This window comes from Zosterops lateralis (genome assembly GCF_965231275.1).
Source record: "Zosterops lateralis genome assembly, chromosome: 5".
Taxonomy (NCBI): domain Eukaryota; kingdom Metazoa; phylum Chordata; class Aves; order Passeriformes; family Zosteropidae; genus Zosterops; species Zosterops lateralis.
In genome coordinates, this window is record NC_139766.1 from 7,256,594 (window position 1) to 7,275,750 (window position 19,157).

The following is a 19,157-nucleotide window of genomic DNA, read 5'->3' on the forward strand; positions in this document are numbered from 1 at the left end:
TGTGTGTGTCACCAAACAAGTGTGGCATCTTTTGTCCTGCTGTTGTTTTCCTGCACTGGGCTCTGTTCTAAAAACCACCTTTTTAAGAAAAAGCTAACACTGTGGGACTTCATAAGAAGTTTGACGTTGTAAAGTAGCTGAAGAAATTTGCTCTTGTTGGTCTCTTTTCCACCCCTGACTACTCACTATAAAATACATTTTAAAGTGATTAATGAAGGAAGAAAACACAGTAAAAGGCAGTGTGGTCATGAGCTAGAGCTGTTGCTTGATTATCAGTACCCCATTAAGCCTGTAGGGAGATACTTGAAGAAGGGTATTCTCAAATATCTTTCGGAAGATTTCCTGTTATTATCTTCAAACGAACACTTACCTGATGTTGCAATTCCTCATTGCACCACACTTGATTTGTAGTGTTTTCACAGGACAGTGGCCTGTGATCTTGTGAGTTTGGTTTGTGTCTATTTTTGTGTATGTTTTGTAGGGTAGCTAGCACTTTGGGATCTTTAAATGTTGACATAAAACAAGATTTAAGTCTTCGCATAGTGAGTGTTTTTCAAGATCTGAGAAATGAGTAAAGATGAGCTTCAAACATTTCCTAGGTTCTGTAATAGGCGGAAAATGCTTTACTTGGTGTGCTCCCTAAGCATCTTGCTATTGTCTTTCAAATCAGTAGTTCCTGTATAATCAGAGTGTACCTTTTGAGCTCACAGATTTAGGGAAGCACTGTTGTGGCAGATGGGTATTTGCTGTAAGGGCGCACTGACAGGATCCATCAGTCCTTGTTAAGTCAAAAAGCTGCCTGCATCGTACACTTGGCCTCCCACAACTTACAGCCTGAAGATACACTATGTGGGAAGTATTTGCTAACCCAGAATGTGAAATATGCCAAAGCAACTGATTGCTTACAATACGTGTTATTTGATTTAAATAAAGCAGTTTTTAAAGATACTTTTATTTTGACAGCCAGTAATTTAACTACTTCACAGCTTCTTTTGATTTACCTCAGCTTTTTTGAAGAGCTCTGTGGATTAAGTTGACTTGTAAAGTAGTGAAAATGAAAGTAAAATAGATAATACATTGAGTAGAACTTTGAACATTCATATATTCTGACATGGGTTTGCTAATTTGAATTGATGATGGTTAATTGTCTTACAAGAAATGCTGTCACTTTGGCTGGAATAGGTTATTTGGAGCAATCTGATTGGAAATGAGATCTCCAGGCAGTATCCTGGTGTCTGGACTGTGCAAATGCACAGAGGGACAATGACCTCTTTCATTGAAAGAGGTAAAGAGGTGGTGCTGTGAGTAAAATTAACAAATATTTGGAGAAGAAAGAAGGGTCAAAACAAATGGAAGGACTTGCTTAGGACACAAACCTGCTGAGTGACCTTAGCTTTGCAACTCAGCTGCTTCTTTGGCCAGGGAGCATTGCTTAGTACTTGTTAGTACTCCAGTATTCCTACTAAAAAAAAAGAAAAGCAAAGACTTCTCTTTTGAGGTGTAAGTCCAGGGTGCAGCCATAAACAAGTGCATTGAAAAGGACTGACCTCTGATGTCCTCAGGGTAGTTCTAGACAGGGCTCTAAAATGGCTGTCAACTTCCTTATGGAAGGATGCAAGACAGTTTTCCATAACAGTAAAATGACTTTGTAAAGCACTTAATTTTCTTGTAGGAAGCCTTGTTCAAAAGTTCATAATGTATTTAGAAATAGTTACTTGCAGTTTGTGTAAGAGGATAATATTTTGAAGGAGGGTGATTGCTTCTGTTGACTTTGTGTGTGTAGCAGATGGATAGTCCAAGAAATTTTGCTGCTCGTTCTCTCCCGTATTGAAGTCACAGCTTTGAATAAGATAATGATGGTTTCTTTTGGGACATGGCTGCTCTAGAATACACAGTTCTGTCTTCCCGAGTTGTAAAACTGACTTGTTTGGAACTAAGGCAAGCTACTAGGCTTTACTCTTCCAAAACATTGAAACTGTCTTTAAAAATAACTAATTTTTAATAATCCAAATTACTTCCAATTGCTTTTAGGCTTATGAAATTACTTTGTTTGGATCTATATCTTCAAGATTTCATTTTAATGCTTTTACCTAATTAACCTCAATATAGTCATTATTCTAAGCCCTTCATTCCTGAAATATTAGTAGTGAAATATACTACTATTCTTTTAACTTTATTTTCCTCTTCTGATTTTGCCTAGAACAAAGAAAAACTATTACTATTTTAAGGAATTGATAAGAGCTACCCATCAGAAGAGTTCACTGAAGAGGTGGTGATATCATTTATGTTTTGGATAAGTCCAGTGATCAATAATGATGCTGACTCTGGTCTGAAGTAATCCAAGAATCATTGAGGAAAAAATGAACTATATAAAAATACAGAATTTCAGGAATTCTGCATGGAAGTGCTTATTTTTTACTTCTTTCAGGAAATTTTTCAGTAGTTGCCTCATTTTTCTATGGCATCATATATAATAGATGTCCTCTACTTTGCTGTTTTGTTGAAGCAGTGAGCACAGTGATCTGATTTAGTCTCAAGACAACATCTGAATGCATGAAGATGTTTCTTGTGGGGTTTAGTTTTTCTCTTGACACTGTTTATTAAAACTCTTGAGGAGGTGCTAAATTTTTCTTACATGTTCCTATATTTCCTGTTCTCCTTGCCTAAAGTAGTGCTAAGTTGTCTTTGCTTTTAGTTTTTTGAAAGGCAATTTCATCACTACACCTCTCTGTTTTCCCCAGCAGGCTTAATTCCATGTAGGGGCATTTGAAAAAAGCTTATTTATATATCAAAGTCTTCAACTGAATTGTCTTGGAGACCTGTAGATTCATACAAATCTCTGGTGCTTTTCAGGTGTTATAAGCTAACACAGTTGAGGAGAGGAGGCACACCATTTTTCTGACCCTTGAAAGGAGAGCATAGTTCTGTAATGGTTCCCCCCACCTAATCTGGTAGGACTCTTTTTATTTTTTATTTCTTGAAACTCTTTTTGCTTCCCCCTAGTTTTGTGACTTCATGTACTTAATAAGATTTTTAAAAATCCATTTCTACTTCTCTCTTGCTCATGACTGAGTTAATTTGGAAAGATGCACAATGTTGGTTTTTATGTTTTTTTTTAAAAAAAATCACATTTTATGTGGGAAGGAGTTACTTTCAGCCAAGATATTTTAACACTGATGAGGGAAGATGCACACAGAGGTCTGCCAAGTCACGAGATGTAGTTAAAAGTTCCCTCCACAGGAATTGGTACCAGTTAGACCCAATTAACTACTTTCTATCAAATACAGAAGGAAAATGGATGTTCTTCACAGAATTGCAAACCTATGTAAGAGATGCTTGTTTCTGTTGACTACATTGTTTTCTGTGAAAATCAGGTTTTAGAAAAGAAACCTTTGAAAATTCCTGTTCACAGGAGTCTGGAGAATAGTTAAAGGTCTTACATATACAACCAAATATTTTTTCCTTCAATTGACTTTTTTAAAGTCTCACTTTTACTCTATAATTCCCAACAACCAAATGATAACTCTACAAACTGTTTTTTTCTTTGTTCTACTGCATCTAAACTATTTTCATATATGCAGTTACTGTGGGCTAGAGACTTTTTGATTTATGTTGTGGTCTGAAAGTGATTGTGTTTTACTTTCCATTTTTATTTGGAGCTCCTTAGGTTTGAATCTATATAAGTACAGAATTTGGCCAGTGTTGTAGTATGTGACCAGATCAGTGTGAGAACTGGTGTGCTGAAGATCAATTGGAAGGCTAAAGATTTGGGGAATAAAGGCTTACTTTTTTTTTTTTTTTTTTTTTTTTTTTTTTTTTTTTTTTTTTTCCCCAAAACTTCAGTCATGCAGTAAATATGTAGTTCAGTCTTTGGGTATTGCTCTGTACCAGTTAGGAAAATTTGTGGGCAGCATCAAGGTGGTATTTGGAATTTCACACAGTTGCCATTAGACTTTGGCCTAACATTCTACACCTCCAGAGGAGCAGAAATGCAGCATGTAACACTTGTTATAAAAAACTTTTTTGTCTTGGGAGAAATCCCTTTCTCCTGTGTTCAGTCGTCCTCTTAATTCTCTGATAAATGCTGAAGTAGTCTGAAGATTTTGATAGATAGCTGTGGAAGAAAGACAATGTAGAAGACTGTTTCCCTGCTTCTACTTTGTTAAGTAAAATTTTAGTGAGGTTCCTAATATATGTAATTGATTTTTCCTTTCCAACCAGTGGCTTATTGATGCAGAAATAGTATCCCAACTAATCCAATATGGAATAATGTACCTCAGTTAATGTGACTTTTAAAAAGTGCATGCCATGTAAAGATATTGGAGTTGTTTTTAAAAAAACTGAAGGAGGCAGTGAGGTGGACTTGGTTGATAGTTTATTCATATTACTGAATGTTTTTTAGAGATAAGCCTTACCAGGAACTCCTGCAAGAAAGACTGAAGTCCTTATGCGGATAAGGAACTGGGCAAGATAAAAAACAAACATCAAGATTTAGTAACCAGCTTCTGTAATGGAGGAAGATTGGTGTTAGGATTCTGCTGGCATCCTGGTGATATTCAGCTGTTTGAACAGCCTGGAAGAAAGAGTAAGTGCTGAGATGAAGCAGTTTCCTTATGATACTGAGATAATTGGGGTATTGCAAATATAGCCCAAGTGTGAACTATTAGAGAAAAGCAGTGAGAGACTGAATGAGTGTTAAAATAGATTCAGTATAGACAAGTGCAGTATAATACAGCTTTTAGGTATGGTGGAAAGAAAATTAATCCTAGTCTTATATATATATATATAATAACTGAGTTGGAAATGATCGTCATTGGTCAGTGAGATCTCAGGGCTAATAGTGAATGTTTTCTGTGAGTGGTCAGGTTAATGTTGACAAACACAGGACAGAAGTGTTGGGAAAGAGAAGAATGGAGAACTCAACACACAGCAGTTAAAATCCATGCTTTCTTGTTCTCTCAAGTGGTATGAGTTACTCTTATTTTCTCCCTTCTCGCATCCTGAAAAGGGGTGTAGTAGAACTGGAAAATGCCTATAGAAGGGCAAGAATGATTAGAGAGATAGAATGTCTGTCTTCAAGGAATGGTTTAAAGAGTCTCTTCAATCTCAGGATATGTGAGAGGTATGCAGGAGAAAAGAGAGGGTTCTCTTTTTTACTTCCAAAACAAGAACAAGAGTGTTTCAAATCAGCTGAAAAGTCAAAAACGGTGAGTATTTCTTCACATAGCTGTGAGCCTGTGAAATGTCTCACAACAGGATGTTGCAGTGCTAAAACTCAGGTCAACAGCAACCAGCAGAGTTCACGAGTGAAAAACAGCCTGTGGTGTTTCTGCTATTAAACTCCCATCTCTGGCTCAAGAAGTCCAAAGAGACTGTTTGGATTAGTAACTTTGTTCTTGCCTTTTTTCAAGTGCCATGCTCTTTCTGGATATCATCAGAGAAAAGAGTGACAGAGAGAGGGGACTGTTGGTCTTTTCTGGTATGGTCATTCAGATAGATCTTTGTATGGAAATGTATTTGATGTCTAAGTTAGCAAAGATGAAATCATTAAATTAAAGCAGGAAAGTACTTCTGCAGACAGAGTTAAATTCAGGCTTCTTCTTAGGCCTTGGCGAACTTCAAAAGCTAATCTGAGTTGCTCGGAGTCCTGCCAAGTTCTGAAAGTTCTTGAGGGTGGAGATTCCGTCACCTTTCTGGGCTGCTGTTCCAGTGCTTACCAAGTCTTCTGATTGAAATATTTTTATGTCCAGCTGGAATTTTCTTTAGTGACAGTTGTCAGCTCTGCCTCCTTCCTTTTTGCTCTGTAACTCCGGAAAGTCTGGCAGGCTCTTATCTGTGACCTTCACCTTTTGGTGGTAGAAAGCTTCTATCAGATTGTGCTGCTTCCAGCTCCCTGTAGCCTTCCGTTCTACAACAGAAACAAGCTGCCCCTCTCAGCTTCTCTTGGATTTTTTTTTTTTTATCCTCCAAGCAGCTCACTGTCGTGGTGGCAGCCTTCTGGACTCTCTCCAGTTTGTCTCTTTTTTAGTGGGTGGGGGAATGACCTGAAAACCAGATTCAGTATTCCAGATGAGTCTGCATAAATGCTGAGCATAAACAATCACTCCTCTCAACCCACTGCCTTTAGCCTTGCTAATGCAGCCTGGGATGGGGTTAACCCTCATTGCCATGAGAGCCTGTTGTTGATTCATGTCCAGCCTGCTGTCCATCAGGACCTCTGCATCTTTTCTTGCAGTGGTGGGCCTAGCCAGTTATTCCACAACCAGTGCTGAAGGCTGGGGTGGTTTTGTGCCAGATACTGGGCCCTGGTGTTTGCCTTGATTACGTTTCATAAAGTTCTTGGTGTATTTTTCCAGCTTGTCATTTTTTCTGAATGGTAACTCCAACACCCATTTGTATTTATGAAGCATTCCACCAGTTTATCCCCTGTGAGCTTTCTGACTGTCTGTTCTGTAGTGCAGATGGTTGAAGATGACATGTATGTTGGAGCTGATAACATTCCTGTGGAGTCAAGCAGTACTTGTAATTGGCCCCCAGGAAGCTTTGAAACCACTGACCATTATTCTTAGAGCCTGACTGTGCAGTTGGTCCCTCACCCATGTTGTATTCAGCCATTGAGAGTCCATGTCTCCTCTCTTTGGCCACAAGTGAGACAATGTCAAAAACCTCATTGCTATTGGCATGAAAGGCTGCCAGCATGCTCCTGCCATTCAGAGACCACTGAAAGCAAACGTTGTCAAGCTTGATTTGCTTATGACAGTTCTGGCCTGGTTATTCCTAGTCACCTTTATAAACTTAGAAATGGTTTCCATAAGTTGGTTTTTTTTTCTGTAGGAAGGAAAAAACTTACACAAGAACTGAGATGAGGCAGACCAGCCTGCAGTTTTTGTGATCTTCCAGGTTCTCCTTTTGGAGTAGGGGCACAAAACTTGCCCTTTTCAGTCACAGACAGCTACTTACCTTGTTCACTATGACATCCCAGCAATGGTTAGAGGTTTACTGTGTCATCCAAGAACTCTCTCCTTTCCTCCCTTCTGCTCCTGTGTACCTGTGTGAATGGTCCCTCAATAGCTTTGTCAATCATCTCTCGAGGCCTGTGTATCTTCAGCTTCCTTTGGACTTCTTACATGAGTGAATAGTAGTTCTCTCCTCAGACTCAGTTGCTCATACATCATCAGGAAGGCTTAGGAGAAGACCTTTGTAAAGACAAAGAAGGCATGTAGAAGTGTGACTTTGTTGTCCTTTGTAGCTAGGTCACAAACTCAATTGTGTAGATGCTTTTTGTCTTCCTTAAGCTGCTTGTATCTCTAAGGCCCTGGTAATAGCAGTTACTTATTTGAAGTCTAGTTGAATGTGATGTTGTGTGGAGTCATGTTGTCTGTGATGGTAACAAGTGTGGATTTCTAGCTGTGACCCAGAAGGCTTTTGTGGCTGGACAACTACAACACCTCTGCAACTACAACACCTCTCCACAGCTGGTGTTCGTTCTGTCATGTTGTATTCTATCCCAAGCAGAGAGCTTTTCAGCAGTCTCTGTATTCAACGTTTGCAAACCCCAGGTGCTCAGTGAGTGACTGTGTCTATTGTAGAAGCTGCAAGTGTGGAACAGGCTAAAACTTTGCCACATTCTCGAAATGCCATTCAACTGCTTAATAAAATTCAAGGTGCTACAATGAGCATAAGTCCAGTCTGGATGTCTGACTTCCAACAACATAAATGTCTTTGAGGTAGCAAAGCTTTTTAAGCTTTGATCACTATAATTAATGAACTTCTGTGAGGGGAAAATGGTCTGCAGTCTCCTCTCCTTTTTGATATTGTTAAAGGCTATAGATGGTATGTTCTCATCACATGTTTTCTAAAGGTGTTTTTCTGAGAGTTTGTAGAGATAAGCAAGAGCTGAGGTGTGTGGGAGTGTGTTCAGCAGCTGTTTGTCTATATTCAATTTGTGGAGAAATATGCACGCATAGATACATTCAGAAAAGCTTAAGAAGAAAAGAAAAATTAATCTCAGTAAAATCTTGATGTAATGAGTGTAAAAAGCAATATGCATTGTAGGATGCTGTGTAAAGGATTAGCTGGTTTAGAATCATAAAATTATTTACTTTGAAGGGAACATAGAGATAATTTAATTCCAGCCTCTTTACTGTGTCCGTTAGACCGGGTTGTTCCAAGCCCCGTCCAACCTGGCCTTGAACACTTCCAGGGATGGGTCACCCACAGCTTCTCTGGATAACCTTTGTCAGGGCCTTACCACCCTCACAGCAGAGAATTTCTTCCTCATACCCAATCTAACCCTGCCTCTGCCATTTTTAAGCCATTCCCCCTTGTCCTGTCACTCCGTGGCCTTGTCAAAAGTCCCTCTCCAGCTCTCTCTGTTAGGTACTGGAAGGTGCCATAAGGTTTTCCTAAAGCCTGCCTGCTCTCCAGGCAGGAGAACCCCAGCAGTCTCAGGCTGTCTCCACAGCAGAGGGGCTCCAGCCCTCTGATCACCTTTGTGCCTCCTCTGGACTTGCTCCAGTACGTTCAGATCCTTCTTGATTTGGGGGCCCCAGAGCTGGGTGCAGGTGGGGCTTCACAAGAGCAGAGTGGAGGGGCAAGATTGCCTCCCTTGACCAGCTGCTCACACTTGTTTTGATCCAGCCCTGTATGCAGTTGATTTAATATTATTTATATTTCTTTAAATATTTATTTGCAGGCTGATAATTAACACTTGAGTAGTGTATACAGTTTGCAAAACATCAGGTTACAATATATGTAAGCATTTAATACTGGGTGGGTTTTTCCTACTTTTAATGTGTTTTCAAAAAACTCAAGAAAATGGAATCACTTAGTAAGTGAGTGGCTTATTGCAAAATGTATTTTTATGAAAATATATTTAAATTCACTATGCTTCAGGGTATTTCAAGTTACATTTGATATGGCTTATAAAAAGAAAGATTGCCTACAGTTGTCCAATTTGAACAGTTTCAGCCACTTCATGATTTGAGAACTCTGCCTTGCTTTGGTACTTTATTTGCATTCATGGGCAGGAAGAGGACTGTGTTTGGGCTGAAGGCCAGGTAGTAAACTTCACAGTTGAGTTCCTAAGTGTACACTTAAAAACTCCCCCTGAAGTCCTCAGCTCTGTAGTTTTCCCTGCTCTCAACTGAATGACTAACGTGTTGCTCTCATAGCAGACTTTCCCCCTCTTCCACCAGTTCAAGCTTGTACACCCAGAACAATCCTCTTCTAAGTCTTGACTCCACAGCTAGAGGTTGTTGGAGCATGTTCTGGGACAGCACACCAGATTTTTGGCTTTCTAAAAACAGTGAAGCAACTCCTGAAATGAAGGAAATATTTGGATCAGGTTAATCAGTTGTCTCTGCCTCTTTGTTAGTGTTTAGCACCTGGAAACAGTCACGCTACAGTTCCAAAAGCCTCCAGCTAAGCAGACTTTGCTTCACATGACAGCAAAATTTTGATCCTGGAAAAATCTGTGTTACTGTAATTTTACCCCTTGTGTAGGTTGTTCTAACTTCAGTCAAATTCCTTTTCACTAGGTTTAAGTTTGACCTGGTTTAGTACATGCTTATGTTGAATAATGTGTCTGCAGCTGTGGAAGCTGATGAACAAAAGGAGCAGAACCTATTTAGTACCACTGGATTTAAATGTTCTGCCCACTAATATTTTACAACTCTTTTGTATCCTCTAGTATGTTCACGGTATGAGCCAACTGGGTGTGGTTTTTCAAGCTCTAACGAGTAGGACAAGTTGATATTGTGCTTACACAGAACACATTCTGGTCAGTACTTGCTGCTTTATTTCAAATTTTCTAGTAGCTGATTTATTATTTTTTCCTTAAGGTAGTTCTTCCCTGGGCTGAGTTCTGTAGGTCACTCTTGTCTCTAAATTACAGTATAATCCATGTTTAGTCACAAAATTATACTGGCAGGAAAGATTCCAAGTCTCTAATAGGTTTATGGCAATTAATGAGATGTAAATCTTGCATCTGTCTCTTGGTCTGAAAAGTTTGGTGTTCACAGTGTTCTAATGATGGTACCTGAAAATCAACGTGAACTATAATTAAACATTTTTAGAATTGTATTGTCCAGAGCACTTCTTATATGTTCTCCTTCCATTAACTTTCATTATGGGTGGAAAAAAATGATCCTACTGGTACATTGTCTGTAACTTTTGAAGGGTTGTGCAGTGAAGCAAGCCAGTGCTGGGGAGCTGGGTCTTTTGGCACTTTGGAGCTGTAGGAGTAATAAAAGAACAGCACATCAAGATGCAAATTCAAGATTAAATGCTGCATTGTAAGGAATGTAGCAGTTGCAGTTCTAAATTTTGGCATTCCTAGACTCTGTCCCTGTAAAGTAACTGTAGAAGCTGTACCTAGATATGATTCACAAATAATCTCATGAAAACTGCTGGCTCTGTAACAAGAAACAGCTGCCTGTGCAAATTATGAAAATCTCTGGTAAAGTGTATTTACTGTCAGCTTCAGTTATGCAGATAATTTCATTGTACCTTTAATTTCCCTTGTTATGACACACTAAATTATGTTTATCAATATATTTACTTTTATTTACTATGAGAGTATATAATGGAAACATTTCAACTTACAGTCTCTTCCATACAAGACATTCAGATTGTTTTTATGGTAGGGGGAAAAAAACATGAGAGAAGATTCAAAAACCTATTGCACCTAGACACATCCTAAATGATATATAGTGATACCAGCTGAAGATGAAAGTTCAATTGTTCTAAATGTCATATGAATACAAACTGTGCCAGAAGTCTGCATGCTGAAGAGACAGAGCACAGGAAATGGGTGCTGTTACTGCTCTTGAGTGCAGATAAGGAACTGGGAAAAAGGGAGATTAAACACAGACTTTTTTTCAGCTGACTAGATCTGTGTCCAACTGACTGCTCAAAATTTAACAAAAGCACTTCCTGTACTAAAAAAGATGCCTCAAATTAATAGTAGCTTATGAAAGTCTTTATTGATGCAGATTTTCAGTGTGGCATGGAAAGCTGATTAGCAAAATACTTGCAGAAATATTTTTTGGTGAACAGTAAGAAAAATACTGTGGGGGAAAAAGAAGGGAAGAAGTTGTCTTAATGCTGTCTGGCATCAGATCTTTGAGTTGGAAATAAGTTTCCATGTTCAAAAACATGAGATGTCAAAATAATGGCCTCCTAAAACATGCATTTTATCTGTGGATCTCTAAAATATTTCTTTTTTGTGGAAATGGAAAAAAGAAATGAGGGTTGGAGATGGAAGATTGTTATATAGACAATTAAGTAGGTGTTGAAGCCTATTATTTGTCATGGTTTATGTGGTTTGAGTTTTGGGTGGGTGTACTGCTGGGATTTTAGGGCAAAATGTGTAAGGAAAAGAAATGTTTTGGCTTGATGCTTCCTGTGGTAGAATCTTGTCCTGTCATTTGTTTAGGTCTTCGTTTGAGATACCAAGAACCATTAAAGAGATCATTTCAGTCTTGGGAAGAGGAGCCCTTTCATATCTTATCAGGATTATCCTTGTGTTTTATTACTACTGCAAATGCAGAGTCTTGGAAAGCAAAGCATTGGCTCATCTTCCTTCATCTGAGCCAAACTGTTCCTAATAGGGAATTGCAGTGGTTCTGTAGGAACCTCTTTGCTAATGGAGCCCAGAAGGGGTGTGGCCCCTGGGGATACTTCCTTGCATGCAGATAATTAGAATGAGGAAAACGGAGACCTTGATATAATTGATTAGAAGTTATATGCTTGAAAGATTTGTAATCAAACATATACGTGATATGTAGCAAACAGAGCACTGATTTGTGTTTCCTGTTTTACCTTTAACGTGGATAATCTGATTGCTAGCTAAATTATGCCTTTGATTAATGGAAAAGCAATCAAGATTATCATGACTACCTTAAAGAACTTCTCATGGACTTTTTAAAGATTAAAGATACAGCTGAATTAAGTGAATAGCACTGGAATGTTTTTAAAAATTCCTGTTTCTGTGAAGTAATAGAACTTCCTGTCTAAATTGCTTATGCTGCCACTATAGTGGAAGCAGCTTAACATTTCCTGCAAGCTTTCCCCAAATCATTCCCCAGGCTGTAGGCTGCTCCCATCCATGTGTCCCTAATGGCCATCAGTAGCAGTTTTGATTTGACTGTTCCACAAAGGTGTGGGACAAGTAGGACAGGAGACCTCCAAAATTGACCAATCTCTTAACTCAGGAATAGAGCATTAGTGGAAATTAACCATTTTAGTCATACATTGTAGGCTTTTATCACTACAAGAAAATTTACTTGGGGTTTCTCTTTGCATTCCTCATAGTCCTTAGGGAAGTAATATTAAAAAGTAGTCTTTCAGGGCTAGAGGTATGTAGGAGACTTGTTGGATTTCCTGAATAACTGTTGGTGTACTATGTATAAATTTTTCAGTAGCCAATATACATTATACATGCTTTTTCTCAAAGGGAACTTTCTCATTTTTAATGAATTCATGAAGAGAAGAAATGTAAAATTAGGATGTTATGTTCTGAAGAGTGATCTCTTAGTTGTAGTTTAATCAGTAGCTTTCCTTTTGTAGGTACAAATTTGTCTTCACTTTCTGTTGTCACTGGACTGTTTCTATCAGTGCTTCCTACAGCCAAAGCAGGATAGGTGAACCCGGTATCAGACAAGAAACTGCAGCATTTTTCCTGGTTTTTTTTTTTTTTTTTTTTTTTTGTTTTTTTTTTTTTTTTTTTTTAATAATCTTTGAAGTGTGAGTTCCTTGCTGAGAGAACTTAAATAAGGGGGTTTAATATGAGAACTCCAGTTCAATCAATGACCTCTAGTCCCCTGGAACCTGGAGGTGTTCTTTGTGCTGCATCAGGTGAAATCATCAGTCTTTCTAAGCTCTAGAGGACCTGACTTTTTAAACAAAGGAATTCCAATGCCTTGGTGTTTCTCCTTCAGGTGCCATATGAAACCCTGAACAAACGATTCCGGGCTGCCCAGAAGAACATTGACCGGGAGACCAGCCACGTGACCATGGTGGTGGCGGAGCTGGAGAAGACGCTGAGCAGTTGTCCCGCTGTGGACTCCGTGGTCAGCCTGCTGGATGGGGTCGTGGAGAAACTCAGTGTCCTGAAACGCAAGGTCAGTGCTCTTCTACCTTCACTGCAGTGCTTTGGCTTGGGTTTTCTTTTCAACATAACATAAAGAGGCATTACTGGCTCTTTAAAGGCCTTGGAACTTTGCATCACCGTGCTTAAGACACATGATTTGGTGGTCCTCGTCTAAGTATAACAAACTTCTGTTGAGAGGTACAATTAACATAGATTTGCAGCCCTCAAAAGGACTTTCTTTACTAACAGAAAAGAAATAGTAACAAAATTAATTGATTTGTATAAATTCCCGCTTGTCTAATGGAAAGGTTTGTGCAATAGTTGATAAGTGATCACTGGAACAGCAAAGCAGGTAGAAGATGAAGCTAAAATATGTGAAACCCCCAGTGCAGGAATAGTTGCATGCAGTGTTGAGACTTCTCTGCAGAAGAAAAGGTGCAAGTTGTCCTGGATTGTTACTTGAAATTTTTTTTATAAACACTTAACTTGAAATTTGAAAGTTTCCTAGGGAATATTAAGAGGCTTTTAAACAAAATTTGGCAGGATAACCTGCTTCTAGCTTGAGCAAAATACAACCAGCCTTTCATGCCTTTACCACATCTTTCTTACAAAAAGATGTATATGTTCTCAGAAAAAGAAGTATAAGCCATCCTTATTTTGGATGGGAATATTACTCATCCCTAGAGTCATCAGAACACTCACTTGAAACAAGTCTTGCAGAAAAATGGAAATAGCTCTGTCGCCTGACTTGAGAGCAGTGCTTCTCCAAAAATAAATAGATGAAACATAGTAGCAGAGTCATTTCATTAAAACTTAAATGAAATAAACAACAGATATAAATCTTGAGACAGTACTGTGTGAAGCTTCAAAATACCTTGGAGATTTGCAACATGAAAATAACTCTGTCATGTGTGTTGATTTGGGGTTTTCTGCTTGAACAAGTTAGCTAGGTGTTGAAAAGCTGATCTGCAAAAGACTTCATAAATTAATTGCTCTTTTCATCCTCAGATTGTGAGTCTTAAAGAGGTCTTAAAAGATACGTTTTCTTCACTTCTCCGTTACTTACAGAAAAATAGGAGCTATTTCTGAAAGAGGTTTTGGATGTTGCTTGTAGGTGTGTAGTAATGATGTGGAGGAGTAAAAGTTATTTACTTGTTAAAGCTTTGCTGACTGTGGGGGTGTGTCTGAAGGCATTGCTGAATGTTTTGGGTGCAAAGCTCCATTTTAGTTTAATTGCTCATTTGTTTTTGACTGCCTGAAAGACTCTGGGGAATCTTCTAGCTGCTCAGAAAGAAAAAGAGGCCAAAAAATTTGTTTAACAGTAAAAGTCCTCTGAAATACAAAGGTCTTGTTTCTGCTCCAAACCCTCAACTCCCAACTGTCTTCTCTATAATCTGTGCCCCGAGCAAAATGATTGGTTTTCTTAGAGCCTTTGGACCCATCTCTGTTTCCTCCTGTGTTTAGACAAGGATCTCATGAACTGCTGAGATGGCCATAATAAAATTACATGGTTCCTTTATTTAACACCTTACTCACTCTTGAAAGAGAGCTTTTAAATACAGCAAGTTTCTTTGGTTCTGAAAACGATCCTGGGGAAGCAGAGGCCTTTGTGTTTTCCCTTTTGTATCCTGTTTAATATGCGTGTTTCCTCAAGTTCTGTTAACGTCCAGCAGGGCAAGTCCAGATAGACTTGTTTCAGAGACTTGAAAAGGATCTGTAGCCTTTCTGAACGTGCTAGAAGGATCAAAAAAAAAAAAAAAAAAAACCAGCAAGAGCTATATAGGTCCAGATAAAAAACCATATTGGAAGAGCCTTTTGGAAGAAGAAAGGGTCTAACTTTGTGCCCAGCTGCCTCAAGTTCTTAGTTGCATTCAGAATATTTCTCAAGGTTGCCTTCACATCTGATGATACTGCAGACATCTAAAAAGTGAAAGTATTTTGTCTTGAGTTAGTGTTTGCTTGCTGAAAAGGAAGAGAGCCAGTTTATAACTTAAACAAAATACTTGTCTCCAAACTGTATGTTATAAAATAAAGCTAAAGCAGCAGAAGTAACTCAGACTTCAGTAAAAATAACTCGTGCTACAAATGTTTACATGAATGTTATTAAGAGACTCTTGTATAGTGACTAGTGTTTTAGAAACTTGAATTTGGTATCAAGGGCCAGTTCAGTCAGGCTTAACTAGAGGGTGAAGGGGGAAATAAGCTTGGTGAGCTTTGCTTGCAAGTTTTCTCTATTTCACTTTGCTTTTCAAATATTGATCCTTCCAGAAGCCTGTCTATAGGCAGGCATGGTAAATACGATTAGAACCAATCTGTGCTTCCAGAGCTGGAGCTGTACCATGTATGATACTATAGTTTGAGTTCTGGAAAGGTTGCTGTGTCAGCAAGGAGTGCAGAGTGGGCTGCCAAAGCCTGCCAGGTTGTGCCTGTGCCTTCCAGCTGCCAGGGCTGTGCAGTCATTCAAACACGAGCTAGCAAGTTTAAAGTCACCACAGGGCAGCCTTACTTGAAATTGCATTACTGGTGATATATTGCAGATGGAAAAGGTAGTAACCATCCTCTGCTGGTTTGCCTTTACCTTAGCAGGCACATAAAGGTCCTTCCAGCTCTCTGGAGTTCTGTAGCCTGACATGGCCCAGAGTTGTCACATGCTGTGTACTGAGTCAGCCCACTTGGAATGATGACTTTAAGGTTGAAGGAAACCAACTATGAGCTGAGTGTTTTCGTTTTAATTAAACAAAAAAAATATTGTGGCAATACCTTGGGGGAGTAGTGTGTGTTTTTTGCTGGGTATGTCAATATGTTGGTTTAAAATCATCAATCTAGTTCCTCTGGACAAATGTGTTTTCCTAAGTAAAGCTGCTGAACAAGGGATGCATGTTTCCACAGTAGCAGGGTTATATAAAATAGTACCAGTTAGCAAAACTGATGATTTTGAAAAACTGCTTTTAGATCCTTGAATTACAAGGTGCCAAGAGGCCAACTGTTTGTATAATTTCCATCATTGCATGACTGATTAAAATGGCTCCAGTGTGTTAGAAATAATGTGGGTTTACTCTGGATCACTCCTCAGTAGAACTAATCCAGCAGGACAGCTGCTGGAGGAAGAAGCCATGCATAGGTTAGAGGTGGAAATTTTGCTATTCAACTGTTTGGATCAGATGACTGCAAATCTCCACAAAGCTCTTTGCAGGCTATTACAACAGTTACATAGTTGATACATTTCTGGTTTTGCATGAACTGCAAATTAAGCAGAAAAATATATATATTCATAATGTCAAATATATCAAAACTTACTTCTGTGTAAGAATATCTCAGAACTGGACCAGCCATGCAGAAACTTCTGCACTGCCATAGGAAATATTTCTAAACCAAAGAAACACTACTGGGAGTAGCTGGATAACATATATTTAAAGGATGCTTACAAACAATTACTGTGTTTTGCTATAAAAGGAGATTGAAAACGTGTAGCTCTTACTGTTGCTTTTTACTTTTTAAGGCCGTGGAGTCAATCCAGGCTGAAGATGAAAGCGCCAAGCTCTGCAAACGCAGGATTGAGCACCTGAAGGAGCACAGCAGTGACCAGCCGGCTCCCGCCAACATGTGGAAGAAGAAGCGCATGGATCGTATGATGGTGGAGCATCTCCTGCGCTGTGGCTACTACAACACAGCTGTAAAACTGGCCAGACAAAGTGGGATTGAGGTGGGTGCCTGCCACTGTAGGACACCAAAGAAAGACGCCAAATATTTCAGAAGGCAAAGAGCATAGAAAAAGAAGGCTTTTTCTAATTCTTACTACCTTATATAAGGTGTTCTGATACAGACTTAACACGATTGGTGAATAGGAATGACTAGAGAAACAGCAAAACACCACCTAGAGAAAGATCGTTTTGAGAAAGGACAGTTGTTTGCCAAGATTGTTTTGAGAAGAAACTTTTTTGAGAAATTTTTCCTTGGGGAAAAAGTTAGCAGCTGCTAGCAGGCTAAAAATTTTTCAGACCCAGAAATATCAGGTCCACAGGTGGCAATGTGGATTAACTTGCTAACAAAATGGCAGTAAAAAGGGGAAGTTGGAAAGTGAGAACAAGCTTCTTTAGCCTTGTAGCAGATATTTTAATGTATTGGTGTGCCTTCCCCACTAATGTTTATCTGTTAATCTTTCTAGGCTTGAGTTTGTTCTCCTTACTTGGTGTAAATTGTGTTTTAATGTATTAAGTCAAAATCGAAGGCATACTTTTTAGGCACAAATTAAATGCTTTTAGATAAACACCTTTCTCTATTAAAACTCAGAATAATTCTCAAATGTCATGCAACATTTCTTGTTAGAGGCCTTTAGGCTGCTGATTAAGCAGGTGGTGGAGCTTCCCATCTGTCCAGCCCCACTCAGCTGATATGTGTAGGTGACCAGACTGAGCAGAGCAGCATTTGCTGATTGCAGGAACAACTGTTCTATTGTATCATATGTTTATTGCACTGAAAGGAAGGCTGGCTTTTACTTGGGAAAAGAAATTCTGATACAATTTAGGTTTTTTAGTAGCCATTATATTCAGCATGATCCTAAGAATGTTTTCCTGGTTTCCTTGTTTCACCATTTTGCGCTTGTTGCTTTCTTTTCACTGGTTAGCCAATTAGTTTTTCTTGGGCTCACAGTGGAATATGAAGTGTTTGGAGTTTGTGTGCTTTAGTGTAGCTTCTTTATGCAGACTGATGAATCCTGATTGTGGTCCTCTGACAGCCATGAGGACCTTAGAACTGATTTTTTAAGAATTTGCTGTTTGTCTAGAGAGATCATGTTTTGCAGATTTTAGGTAGCCTTTGCTATTTGATCCTGAGTGATTCTTGAATCTTCTTTTGATATTCCTGATTTTAGAAGGTGTGCAACTCTGCTAGTTAAAATCCTGTTCCTATAAAGATGCTGAAAGTTGAGTTCTCTTGCATGACTTATGTACTTTGCCTTTCTTAGGTGGAATAGTTGAACACATCTCTCTCATTTTGTTGGGGAAAAAGATCTTTGTTATTGATGTCAAATTAGAGCATATTATGTACTTGTTCTTTGTCATATAACAGGGACCTATTTGTCATGTGTCTCTTATTCCTTGGCTGCATTACTGGTCTAATCCTGTTCAGCCAGCAGCAATTTCAGTAAATGCCAAATAGGAAACAGCATGTAGAGGCTGAATAGAAGTGAGAGGGGAAGTGGGTTACAAAGTATCAATAGGAAATAGTCCTGAAAAAAATCAACTGAAGAGGCTGTTGTGCCTCACTAGAGATGCAGCCCATGCATGTGAGTCAAAAATACCCAAGGCAATTAGCTGGGATAACTGCAGCTTGACTGGTCAGCAGCTCTCCCACTTGTGGTAGAAGTTTCCCTCTGTTTTGAGCAGGAGCTCCTCTCTGCTGAATCATCATGTTACTGTACCTACTGGGTCTGCTGAAAAAGCACTATGGAAATATTTTCACTTCATAGCAGGCTCTATTATACCTGGTTAAATAATGTTCAGCTTTGGTTTGGACATGAGGATCTGTGGAAGTCTGTCATGACATACTACAAGAGGCTGTGGTAAAAGCATCATGCTTAAAGCTTTTCATTCTGTTTGTTGAACAGAAAATTCTGTGTTAAAAGGGGAGTTTTAAATAAGATTATTTACCTTCTGCCTGCAAGCCTAACTCTTTTAATTTGCATAACACCAGAGTAACTCGAATAACACAGAACATAGTTGCATATTGAATGCACTGAGGCCATTTTTCTTCTAGTTCACTCAAATTTTGCATTTTAGTCAGCATTGTAGTTTGTTTTGGCTTAATGAAGATAAGGCTTCCCTCAGTTTCTCTGCTTTGCACTTGATCTTTCTCACTGCATGGCAACCCTCTTTGTGAACAGCTTTACAGTGTGTGATACTGGGACTTGTTTGTAACATAGAATTTGTGGTTTTTCTGGTTTAATAAGAAAGCAGCTTTGTTTCTTTTTCTTTCTTGCTCAAGGATGTGAACATTGAAGTGTCCTCTAATGCTTACTAATGCAGCTTTGCTGTAGAGATTACCATACCATGTTATTATCTCATCC

The 19,157-nt window shown here is 38.8% G+C and overlaps 1 protein-coding gene across 3 annotated transcripts in view; it reads left to right on the plus strand.

Annotated features, from left to right (window-relative positions):
- Window positions 1–19,157, plus strand: part of MAEA (macrophage erythroblast attacher, E3 ubiquitin ligase) — a 48,008-nt gene that overhangs the window by 4,906 nt on the left and 23,945 nt on the right. The window contains exons 2-5 of one of the 3 annotated variants that reach the window (XM_083861215.1): window positions 2,854–2,951; window positions 4,403–4,585; window positions 12,942–13,124; window positions 16,593–16,796. In XM_083861215.1, the coding sequence (XP_083717341.1) occupies window positions 13,017–13,124; window positions 16,593–16,796 (312 nt within the window). In that variant the 5' untranslated portion in view covers window positions 2,854–2,951; window positions 4,403–4,585; window positions 12,942–13,016. The remainder of the gene's footprint in view (window positions 1–2,853; window positions 2,952–4,402; window positions 4,586–12,941; window positions 13,125–16,592; window positions 16,797–19,157) is intronic. The other 2 variants (XM_083861216.1, XM_083861214.1) reach the window with 2 other exon arrangements.